General features: G+C 36.0%; 1 protein-coding gene across 3 annotated transcripts in view; it reads right to left on the reverse strand.

Annotated features, from left to right (window-relative positions):
- The window catches only part of MLLT10 (MLLT10 histone lysine methyltransferase DOT1L cofactor), a 123,671-nt gene that overhangs the window by 22,170 nt on the left and 87,974 nt on the right, over positions 1–13,527 (reverse strand). For all 3 annotated transcript variants that reach the window (XM_053971186.1, XM_053971178.1, XM_053971169.1), the window contains one exon: positions 9,950–10,128. In XM_053971186.1, the coding sequence (XP_053827161.1) occupies positions 9,950–10,128 (179 nt within the window). The remainder of the gene's footprint in view (positions 1–9,949; positions 10,129–13,527) is intronic.

The following is a 13,527-nucleotide window of genomic DNA, read 5'->3' on the forward strand; positions in this document are numbered from 1 at the left end:
TTGATATTTGACTGGTGTTTAAAAACACCTCTTCTACAGCAAGGAGAAAGTACAAGCATATTCTTCTAACTAAAGAACAAGACTTGCAAGTTAACTACATTTAACTCATATATATAAATGTCCTCCAATAGTTTTATATTTGTTTGTATGACTCCAGGACAGTATTTAACACCATGACTATAAAGTTTCCAGAGCATTCATATCTGAACATTTACTCCTATCTGAAATTTCCAGGGAAAGCAGTCCCTTCAATCAAAAGTTACATGTTCTTTCAGCAGAAAAAAACAAAGGGGAGAAAAATGAGACAATACTTAGCTGTATGCAATCAGATTGAGTCTCAAAACTTTGAGACTCTTTGAACATGCCTTTTCCCCCATTCCTTTCAAGTTTCATGCTATGAAATATTTTCTGATAACAGGCCTCATTTCTGTCTCTGCTCCACACCAGTAAGGTTTTAATACTCAGCGTGTGATGAGAGATGAAACCAAGTGTGAACAACTTTTGGGTCCCATGAGTAGGCTGACTGTTGAAGCTGTCAGGTTCAATTGCATCATTCCACATTATTCAATGCCCCAAACTGCTCCCTAATTGTTAGAGGCTTAACATATTCAAAACCATTGTTTAGGCTAATGCTGAAATGCCTACAGTTGAGTTTCCACAGAGAAAGGGGAGGGATTTAATTGTAGTTAAACCATTACTGAACTCTCTTCCTTTCTGATAGGGCAACAAGGATGGCCCGAACAACCAATTCCAAGACAGCTTCTTAATCAGTTTATATCCAATCAACAGCCCTTTACCCCCTCTGCTTTAAAAACTGTCATTGCTATATTGGAGCTTTGTGTTATATCATCACAATGCTTTACAATTAGTGACACATTACCTAATTACGTATTTCTGCCAATATTTATTTGTCAAAAATAATTTCAAAGGTTAATTTTATTTCTTGTTTACAATAAAAACATATCATTGTTCCTGTGATTGGGGTCACACCATTTACCAATCATACCAGGTTATTCACGACAGCATGATTCTGTGATATGAAGTGCAGAACTACCCCTTGCTCCTACTAATACAAAGTCAAGAAATAAAAAGCATCAGAGATACCACTAACAACTACTTATGGCCAACTCCTACCAAAATCATATAAAAAAATTTCAATGCAAATGAAATTTAAAGCTAAATTTTCTGCAAGCTGTTCTGCTACCCTTCTGAGATGTTGCAAACACTTTCCATGCACATCTAGCTTAATGAAACAGGGAAGGAAATTCAAGCACAGGACCAAGTGTTAGCATCAGTTTACTGCATCTAGAAGACATCTTAAGCTGATGCATTTTGGTCTGTGGCAAGCAACAGTTATCTGAACAATTAAATAGTTAAAATCTGCATTGAAATTAAATGAGATTAAACATGAATACATATTAATTCTAGACACATAATTACAATAAAAACTTTATCATGTGCATATGTAAAAATTATTTTATTTTCTTGAGAGGTGAAAAGAGCTGCCTATCAAGTGACACCAGCAGAAGCAACCTTGCCTTGTGTTTCCTACCTTAACTTGGGCAAGTGAAGAAATATTATTTTTATCCCTATAATTTTTAAGACATTTGCTTGGGTATTGAAGGCAATGGGAAGAATATGCTATTGCTTCCTTTTATTCTTTCAGTTCTTATGGTACAACCTCTAACTGCATTTAGGAGAGGTGAGGGACCCACCAATACCCATCATCAGTTGCCTCCTTTGAGTTGTCAGCTGCCCCTTGGGATGGCAAAGCATACCCACACAAGGGTGGTCACACCACAACTGATGGCAACACAGAGTCCTGCCACATGGACACCTTCTCATGCATCCCTTCCTGCAACACAACCCTTGAAGATTTTCAAATACAGAATTTTCTTAGAAATCTCAGAATGCTTATCATGACCTCGTTTCCAATGGAAAATCAAAAATCTAAATTCCTGTTTGTTTTCCTATATGCCAGGAAACATAGGTGGAAGTCAACACAGAAAATCCTTAATAAAATAAGAGTTCACATATTTCTTCTGAAAATGATCATCTGACTTTTCAAAACAACTAGCACAACACAAAATAGTATTAATCTGCAGTAGGATAATTATTATCCATATATTTTGATTAAACTGATACTTTGATTTACATATTTTTAATACATGTTTTGGCTGTCTTAAGTTGAATGTAACTAAATTTAAAGCAAACAGTATTGACCACTTGACTAAAATGACCTACAGCACTACTGATGACTGGAATCAGAGTGAATTTTTACAGCAAACCTCACCTCACTTGCTATCACAATCACCCATGCAAATCAAACCCACTGTCATTTTTTACACATCCACTCTATGAAAGAAACACTGAGATTGAAAAGATAGCCCTCCCATACTGCCACCATTACCATCCAAGCACTCTGAAGCCCTTAAAGTTTGGGAATTTTTTAAAACAGATAATTCAAGGTCCAACTGCACAAAAAATGTTTTCACCACCTAGCCAAAATAAAAGAATTTACTGTAAAGTATAATTAGGAGGTTGGAAACATTAAAATAAAATCAGGAAAAGGGTTTATGGTGTCTTAGAAGAGCAACTTTTCATTCAAAAAGAAAAAAACATTAATTACAAGTGTACAGACTATCATAATTTAAATCTGTCAGGGAAACTATTTGTGACATCATTCTGTGGATACAATAGTCACAATACTAGTACTTTTTCTCTCCGCAGCAAAAATAAATCCTTTGAACTTCTAGCTGTAATGAAGACTCTAGCTTATGAACAAGCTAATAATCAAATACTATCTTTCAGAATCAATTGTTTTGATTAAACATACAAATAAATCCTTCAATTAAATGAAACCATCTAACCTTCAAACACCAGCAGTCAAGTATTTTCCAAGAAAGGCAGGAATTAATACAACTGGGAAACACAGTGGGATTTGAAAGGCAAAATGAAAAATTAATGGCACACCTGCAGAATCTAATTTATACCTTTACCCGGTGTACAACAAGGGCACATAAAGTCATTAAAAACCACATGGATAGAAGGCCTATCTTCCAGTAATGTGAAAACACTATAACCTCAACTGTACTACCACTTTGCTCCTCTCATGTTAACTAACTAGATATTATATAAATTTTTAAGCAATTAAGATCTATTTATTTATATACCAGACATAAAGAAGAGACGTAAGAAAACTTACTAGAATGCTACTACATTAAGAGGTCTTTTTTGTTTTGTTAGGTTTGGTTTTGGTTGGGGTTGGGGGGGTGTTTTGTTTCAGGTTCTAGTTTGTTTTTTAAAGGAGGCTGTGTAGAGATAAGAGCCTGGGGTTCCTCCACAAACCTAACTGAAAACAGAGCCATCATTGCAACACAAAGCCCTTTCACCTTCAGCTGGTTGCTCTATCGTTTCTATCTACCTCTGTCTTCAGAGCACTTAAACTGGATGTGCTCTACCACGGACATGGAAGCAGTATCTTGCCCAAGAATCTGTTTTACTTAAGAACTTTAATCTATATATGAGGAATCTCAATTTCACTCACACTGACTAGCAGAAAAATGACTTCCTTAGGAAACAAACTCAGTATACCCATAGAGGAATCTATTTTCTTCCTATCAGCATTCCAAAAAAAGCCAGACACGTGCAATATGGCAAATAATAGATCCAAGAGAAAAGTAACTACTTTCTAGACAATCTATAATTTCAAAAAGAGCAATAATAAAGAATCAGCTACTTATTCACAAGCATGAACTTTTTAACTATCTAAATATCAACAGTCTTTGCTATTTAAGTGATGAAACAAACACCTTCAGTAGCAGAATTGCTGCTGTGCAAAAATGCTTGCAAGAGTCCCAACATTTACACAAGGCCTATAAGGCCACTGCCTCAGCAACCAACTCTGCAGCTTGCAACAAACACGCACCATGCATAATTTTTCAAGTAAGACCTAAACATTGTTTCTTCTAAATAGTTTTATTATTTCCATTGCATACAAACTAGAATATTTCACAGTTTTTACATTCAACACCATTATTATTGTCTCAGGCAGCTAAATTGTAGTCGTGCTACACTCAGTTCAACGAAGAGGTCAATGTGCCTCAGTTGCCTGGAGACTGATGGTTGCTACAGCAGCACCAGATAAGCCAAGCTAAATAAGCTTCAGCTTGAAGACAGAAAACATTTATTGCTAGAGCGAAATGTTGATGCAGTTGTCTCAGCATGCGGCACCATGCAAAACCTCCCAACTGCCTTTCAGACCACCTCTACACTGCACAAGTCTACAAGAAGACAAGCTTTCTGAAGCAAGAGGAAAACAAGATTTTCATTGGGCTAAATACTAGATTACTTGCAACTATGATTCCTTTGTTCTTCTACTTGAGTCACATGTTAGAAGGAATTTTCCCTCTGGCTGTAAATTCTTCCTCCTTGCTACTCTCCTCCTCCCCCACCCCAAAAAATCCTCAGCTAGACTGCATGAAAATAAAATTAGCTTTTTACCCATTTTGCCCAGAAGTAGCTAAAAATTAAAACAGCTTTTAAGTGAGAAACAAGACAATTTTGGTGGAAAAACTTTTACTAGTACAGTTCTTTCACATTTTCATTTTGCAAGACTGGAATTTAAGTGGCTGTGACACAAATATGATTTAGTAGGTTTGAAAGGAAAGCCTCTGTTTTGCACTGACATCCTACACCACAATATCAAACCCCTCTGTCTACAACATACTGAAGGATGCATTTAGCACACTTTCCAAATCTAGAAGCACTGGCGATTTCCCGTGGCAGTGAGTCCCAAAGACGAGCAACATGCTCTGTTAAGAATTATTTCTTTTTGTTTTGGATGTGTTGAAATTTCCTTTTGTATCTTTTTGTTAAGTTATAAGATAAGGAAGACCAAATAATTTCAGCATCCTAACAGTCTGTGATCCATGTTGATATTTTACCTTTGACCTAGTGGGTAGAAGCCTCTTTCAAGAGACTTTATCATAAAGAAGTGTTTTGATAGTAACATAAAATATGTTAATTGGTTTTCATGTATCCAGCATTTCTATTGATTAGAGAATACTAGTACCACAGTAAGGATCTAATTTCCTTTTTTCTGGAAGCATGCTACTTAAACCATGCAACATCATTATCTCCAGATGTTTTATTAGTCTCTTTTTAATTATCACTCATATTAAAAGTAATACAAACAAACAAACAAACAAAAAAAACCACACACCACACCAAACCCCAACAAACAACACCCCTTCCCCAAAACCAAACCAACAACATACACTGTATGGCAATGTATAAACTGAACGTAATAAATTAATTAGCTTACTTATTTTGGAGAAATTTGGGAATATATCAACATATGGTCATAATTGCTGTCTATGCTATGCTTTACCTTAATGACTAATTACTAAGAGGTGAGAAGTTTCCCAACAAGGCACCCACCAAATATACAGTAGAAATCTATACTATCTGCACTCTGGACTTCCTAAGAGCTCTTATGGCATTCAGTATCTCAATGATTTCTATGTTAACAGACTTCAGAAAGTGTCCTGAAAAATATGTTAAAAGAGAGTAAAGTTCTTCTTAAGTTCTGGAAATCATCTCTGATTACATGTCTAATAATGTAATTATGCGAAGTTACTTTGCACTGCAGAAAAAAAGGATTATTGCTTAAATTAGTTTGTTGATGTTGTGTCAAAGTCTCTAGTTTTAGGATGTTCTGATCCAAAGGTGACTACAGGAGTGAGTATTACACCAACTCTTAATTTACACATGGTTGAGATGTGTATCTTTGGGAGCAGAGCAGGAAACTCAAACAGCCAACCATCTAATGCAGGTCACATCTGTCACACCTTAAAGTCCTAGAACTGAAGGCAGTTTGGCTTTTTTTTCCATGTATTTATTCTACTCACCAAAGAAAATTTGATTAAACACTGATAGCTGATAGACCTGCCATTTTCTAGAGTATCCACAGGCAGGATGGCCCAGAACCGTCCCTTAAAACAATGCAGGTCTGCCCAGCTCTAGCAAACTCCAGATGCTTAACCTGAAACTTTCATTCTTTCCTTCCTCATGTTTACTTTGTGCTGAATATTAAATTTTAAAAAAAACCCCACAAATCTAAACCAACAGGAAACAAACTATGTACCTCTGAACAAGAACGGGAAACAGAAGTGGACAAAGGATTATCTTCCTTGGCCATACTGAATTTAAGAATGTAGCATCCATAATTTGAGGTTACAAAATGTAAACTGCAAGCAATATCAATCAGGTAGGTGCATTTTACTGTCCCATGAAAATGCTCAAACCCCCCTCCTGCAGACTTGCAAAAACCCCTCTCAACTTGAATTTTCAGCAAAGGAACATTTACTTGTTTAAGATGTACTATTAAGTTCATAATTCCACTCCTGTTGTGGAAGGTATAAATAAGATTGGTCCCAATACTGTTCCTAACTTCTCTGTTGAAAGGAACAAAAACTAAGAATAGAGTTCTTATTTCCTGTCTTTTCACTTATTTTCCCATGAGTGCCAGAATATAAAATAAAAAGATCAAGAAAGTTCCCTTGATAGCACGCAAAATGATGAGCAGACTTAAACTATGACAAGGAAAAAACCCACTAAAAAAGGAAGCCAAAAATAGTGTAGACTAGTAATTTGGAGAAAGAGCAGGGGAATACAGAGATCCAAAATTAGGGACTAGATTAATTCAGAAAATGAGAAAATAAAAACCACAGGACAGATGCATCTGAAACATCACATGCCCTACATTCAGAAAAGATCTCAGATTCCTTAGCTTTCACATTCCTGTGTTGTTAACAAATAACTCCAAATCTACCAAAAAAGAAAAAATGTCTTATCTCCCCCTAGAAGCTGGATCAAAGAAGGATAACCACCTCCATTCCTTCATTTATATGAATGCTAAAGAAAACCTTAGGGGCTTTTGTTCTGCTCCTAATGGAAGTAAAGCCAAAGGAACTTTGGAAGAGACAATGGAAGTGATAAAAATGTTCTATGGGAACATATTTTTCCCAAGACCTTCTCTTTAGAATTTTTTAACACCCTTTAAAAAAAGAGACATGCAAAAAAATCCTTCAAAAATTGACAAATTTATGATATCCCCAAAATCATAATTACAAATGCCCAACAGAGATCTAAAAAACCAGCTGAAATCTTACAGGATGCACCTTAGGAGCACATCTTTGAGGCTATTCCAAGAGCCCATCTGTTAACAAGACCGAATAAGTGAGCAGACAAGATTTGGTCATACTTGCTCTCTTAACTAATAGTTTAAGTAACACCTACTTTTTAACTATTATTTTTTACCTGCTATAGAGGTACAAACTTACCTTAGCTTATAACCCAGGATGATGGTTTTCTTTAATCAGAACACTAGACAAGAAACATATTAGCACACTCTTATTTGAAGACTTCCATGGTCAAGAGGTGGGTAAACATTGAGAATACATCCACAAGAGCCCAGTAAGCAGAAAGCACTCTGATGAACTTTGCAGAAGTAAGTAGGTAAACCCTAACCCCTGACATATAATCAGTCATTTATGCTAAATGGGAAGCAGATGAGGGGTAGGGGAAGAGATTAAATTAAAATAAATAAATAAATAAAAAGGTTGCTTCAAGTGGAGAACAACTGCATGGTAAACTAGGGTCTCCTGACTGAATCTCTCCAAGGTAGTACAAACCTTATTCACTGAAAGAAGACTCACTGAAGCAGTGGAGGACTTTGTTAATTCAAATACAGGAGCTCACCTTTATGGCTGTCAACCAAAACTCACAATTTCAATCTCCCTATATATCTCAAACTCAAGATTCTTTAAATGGTAGTACCTCTGAATAAGATCCTGACGAGTAAATCTATGACCACTTGAAAACAAGTTTGGTAGTGAGGTAAGATTCACAACTCCTTTGCTTCTTTGGGGATTAAAAAAAAAAAGCCCCCAAGGCAACTCTCAAGAAACAAAGGCAAAGGAAGGACAGGAATTTTAAGCAGTTAACCTATGGAGGGCTCTCTAGTTCAGCTAAACAGTAAGAGAAGGTCCATCTTCTAGGGTATACTTCTCTTTTTTTGTGACAACATGAGGGAAATAATACTATGGTATTTCTCTTCCTGATTCATAAAATAAAGGTTTTGTTCAACTGCTTTTTCAATCTGTTTTACTTCTGACAGAGGTTAAGAACAGAAGTGATGGTGCACAACTCTTCACTATTTAACTTCTCCATGTCAGTTGATTTTACAGACCTTTGTCATATCCCATCTCAGTGTCTCCTTTTGAGGCCACGAGTACCTCACTATTTACTCACTCCTTATAAAATTGTTCTTTGCCATTGTTCACTGCCATGGCTCTTCTTGTACCTCTCTTGGCATGTACCATATCTGTTTTGAATAGAAACTGTCCTTTCCCTTTAACACTGATTTTATTTGCCATCTTACCACCTTGTCAACATAGGCTGGTGTGGTCTTTCAGCAATTTGTGACAGCTGATCTTCATAATGGCTCACTGCATAACCCAGCATAATCACCAAACTTGGTGTGTGTTCCTCCTCCTCCTCCTTTCCCCAGATTATTTATGAATGCATTGAGTTGTACAAAAGGCCAAGTCTGTCCAAGAGTCTTATGGAAAACCTCTCCTCTGTGAAAACTGAGCACTGACTTATTTGGGTTTTTTTAAAAACTTTTAACCTGCTACTAAACTATGACACAACCCTTCCCCCAAACCCCAAACTGTTCAGTTTAAGTGTTGCCAGTGAGTTGAGAGTGTGTAATGATCTTGGGAAATGGAAAAAAAGGGAGAACATCTGAAGTACCAAATTTTTAATTAATTTCTTTAAAGTAGTTTCTATCCATTTGTGCAAAAGAGGTACCACTCAATTTTGGGTGAAACCACCTTACTTCTTTAGAAAACCAGTCCAGAAGAATGATGTAAAAATATGAGCTGCCACCTATAAGAACAAATTGCTATTTGATACTGAAATGTAATCTCTGTTGGTCTTCACATAGCATTTCTGCTATCCATGCACTACACACACCTGCTTGTGCACACATAAAGCTTGATTTTTCCATGTTTATATCCACTATCTTAGATCACTGTAGATAAATTATAAGTTCATTCCTTAAAAGCACACAAAAATATATATATTTGATACATTCATTGTAAGACAGATTCCCATCAGAAAATGAAATATGCAAGAAATAAGGAGTATAAAATCATCATGTACATTGTAGTATTCCTTCGTACTTCAACAATAATCATGGTGACTTCCTGCAACTATAACTTCATATTCTCTTATCTTGATAAATGTAATTTTGTCCAACTCAAATTCATACAAAAAGCTATCATAAAGGTATTTTTTCTGGTTCATTACTTCAACTATGTCACCCTTCTGCATTTCTCCCATGCCTCCCTTATTCCTTCACCATCAAACATGAACTATTGATCTTCATTTGCATGACTTTGCAAATACAAAATTATAATATATATGTCAACATTCATTTGTTACCAAGATGTCAGCCTTGGCCATCTCTTTGCCAGGCCTAGCCGAGTTGCCATTTGTTAAATCTCCCAAACAAACCACTCTTTTAACTGATACCATCATTTTTGCATAAAAAAAGGAAAACTTTACAAATTTCACTTTTTAAAATCCTTTCTTATGTTCTGATTAAACATTGGTTAGAACACTGATGAACTGCAACCAGCATTTATGCTACTAGTCATAATATAGTTGTTATTAATAAGCACTTCCTCAGACTACATTTTAAAAAATCTATGTGCTCTACAAATTAATACCGTGCGATACCACGGGGAACTTCCAGCCACTACAACATTTCACAACAAATATAATGTTTGTTAACCTATTTTCCAAACAAATTACAGTTTCTTTTAACATTGAAATTAAGCAGGTCAGTAACATGGTTTTCTGTCTTGTGATAGTTTACCTGAGTTGCAGCAACAACAGTAGTTATAGAAGGCGCAGTTGAAGGTGATAGAGCTCCCACTTGCTGCAAGTGGCCTGAAGCCTGCTGAGGTAAATGAGAACTGGAAACGGGAGTGCTAGATCCTGAGCCAGATACTGCATTTGGAAATGATACTGCTACATCATTGCTGCTAAAAATACCTGAAAAAAATTACAAAAACGATTACATGCATCTCTCTCTCTCCCCCTCCCTCTGTTTACTAGTAACCATGTAAATATGCAGTAGAAAATTAATCAAGACAAACAAGATCACTTAATACGTAATGCAGAAAGCTCCTGTGTAGAAATTCTAGCCATGCTGATTAACAAAAGTGCTCTCGTCATTTAACATTCTACAGTTCAGGGAACACAGATTGATTCACTTTTAAGTTTTTGTAAAACATGTGTGATAAATATTTATGTGCATTACAAACTGCTCAAGTATTAACAGTGGCAGAATTTTTGGCTAAAATGCCTGCCTTCAACTGAATCTGCTATCAGAGTTTGTTCTTTCAATGTATTACTGTTAACTAAAAAATGAAGTATTGGGCTATATAACTGAACACACACCATACAAATGGAGAAATACTTTTTAACTTTAAAGTAAATATTACTAAACAACATACATTTGTTCAAAACTGTAATTTTGGCAACTAAGGATTGCTTGTGCTTTTTCAGAAAAATATTGACAGCAAGTCTGAGGACAAGGTACTCAGATTTGCCAATAGAACTGGTGGTATTTCATTTATTCACGAACTATAATTCCATCCATGATCTATACAAATGCTTGACTAACATTTCTGCTAGAACAGCCAACAAATAAACTACTAAACACGTTAACATTAGTCAGAGTTGTAAGTTAGCAATTTAAATAGGAAGAGTTCACACCCCTCTGTGAAGCCATTACTTCTGTTCATCTACATGCAGGGTAAAGTTCATTATAGAGGTTGGGAAAAAAAACCCTACTGACCAGAAGCCCAGGACAAGAAGTAGTACCTGTCTATGAAACCGTTAGGCTCCACGTGCATTAGATAAGTGAGCTGTCAGCTGGCCAAGGAATATCAAGCATGGTAGCACTGAACTGCAGTTAGAGGAAGAGTGCCACAGGGAGTAAACAGAAGTAGAATGAACATGGTTAGATCAAAAAAAGCAACAGAACTGAAATGCCAGTTAGAAGGCAAAGGGTGGAGCTAGTTTGTCACTCATACAAATAATGATTTGAAGAAGGCAGTGACAATAAGAAGATACGCAACGTTAAAACACCACTCGCCACCCAGATATCCCTCTGAGCACAGGCAGTCAAGGGAGACTAACATCATCCAAACCCCCACATAATATGCGAACACTGATGAATCTTAAATTCCCTGACTCTATAAACTGTCAAGAAAAATGGAAGAGAAAATCAGCCAGACCCACTAGAGAAAGAAGATACGAAAAAGCACCTGAAGACACATCGCAACAACACTTCTTTCCTGCCTAACCAAGGTTAGTGACTTAGCTTCTCCCCAGTCTCTTCATCATAGAGAAATTCCATACCTGCTCTGCTTTCCTACTGACCTTCATATCTTTTTCCATTTACCACCTCCCCCTCTCCTTGGCTTTTTTTGGTCACCATCCCCAAAACCTACAGTTACAGCCTTATTACCAGTTAAGATCCTTAAAGTGCTCCCTTTGCTACAATCCTTTTCCAGTTCTAGCTGGATCATCTAACTAGACAGCACATTTTATGGATCCTGCTCTAATTCTTCCCTACACACCACCAAAATGAGCATGATTAACAAACAGCCTTGCTACTGAGTCTACTCTTAAGTGTGACATAACTACAACCACAAAAACTGAAATATAAGCCAGGTCCTCAAAAGATTTTTCAATTTGCTTTTCATCAGTAATTTCAAGTTAATAAAGAGAATGAGATTTGACCTTTTGTTTTTGAATGCAGTAAAACAATTAAATATACAAACCTTCTTGAAAATATGAGATTCTCATGAATTATCAGGCTTCAGGAACCGTAAAATTTAAGAATAAAAATAATGAAATATCACAGCACCTTTGAGTAAACCGTAAGAGCTCATCACCACAAACACTATCACTCTCATAAAACATCAACAGCAATGAGAGGAGAAAACAAAATTTTTGGTGTGAGACAAGTACTAAAAATGGAGGCTATTTTACCAGAAAGGGACAACAACTCCAAAATTTTAAAGCTATTATAGATTTTTTTATTCTTACTTTTTAAAAATCTTACATATTTAATAACTGCAGAGCTTCTGCTGCTTTTATTTTAATGATAAGGTTTATTCTTCCTCTTAAAAATAAAATTCAGAAATACAAGCAGATAGTTATGAAATCACAGGCAAAAGAATATTTCAAAAGAAAGAAAAGCAGCAAACTAGTTTGCCAGTGGAATGAGGTAAGCTATTATTTGTTGCCAGTTGTTGTAGTAATATTAAAAACACTATTTGTTGCAGTTGCAAAATACAGGACAAAGATGACCTATCAACACAGTCTTTTTGGACTAAGTATTTCCATTTAGCAATCCCTTAATTAAAACATAAAGTACATGCACCTTCTGAAACTAGTCATGCAACCAAGATACTACTCCATGCAGCATTCAAATAAGACCTGTATGCTGAACAATCAAATAAATTATTGATTTTCACACCATTTCAAAAACACCTGTGTAAAAACTATGTGAATATCCTATTAGAAAGCCAAGACAATACACATTTGAAATGTCTCTAACATACTGAGTTGTCCTTTGGAGTTTGGGGAGAGATAAATCACTTTCTGGATCAGGAAGGAATGATAATGAAAACCTGAGCAAATCTCTGTAAACTACATTCATGTTTAAAACAAACAAACCAACTTGAAGTCCTTCCCATATTACTGAAAAGCCAAAGAGCTGTAACTTGTGACGAATGGCATTGTGTAATTTGCCAGCAGCATAAGTAGCATGGTCAAATACAATCTTCAGCACTAACCAGAACACAGTTCTTCAGCTCCAGGTGGAAACGGACATGTAACAGTGCTCAGGTAAAGCCTGACTGTGCATCACACCATTAACACAGCTGCAGAACACGGACTGCAGGTTCTAACAGATAAAATGCACATATAGCCTACACTGCTGGCTTGAAAGGCTTAACAAAAGGCAACTGCAAAAAAAAAGTATCTCTGGCCAACAAATAACTGCCTGCTTAGCACAAAAAGGTAGTATTATAGAGGAGGGAACATATCAGATAATGCAGACTGGAAAAAAAAAGCATTCTTTATGCACCATCAATAACAAATTCAGTAAGAGAGGATATTAAAGCACTTTAAGAATAGTGAAAAACAAAACAGCCTCAAATCAAAACTAGCAATATATACCAGGTGGTATACAGAACAATTTTACTGGTTTTATTCAAAATCTCAAAAGTAAGTAGCTCCATAAGCAGAGGAGTTAACAAAACTGATTAAATCCTGGATTTCCACAGTGTTGCATCTCACAGATGACATCAATACACCAAGTTTTCCCACCACAATTTCTGTATCTAGCTATGAAATCCACACTTCTTATTTTCT

This window comes from Vidua macroura, chromosome 1 (genome assembly GCF_024509145.1).
Source record: "Vidua macroura isolate BioBank_ID:100142 chromosome 1, ASM2450914v1, whole genome shotgun sequence".
Classification (NCBI taxonomy): Eukaryota; Metazoa; Chordata; class Aves; order Passeriformes; family Viduidae; genus Vidua; species Vidua macroura.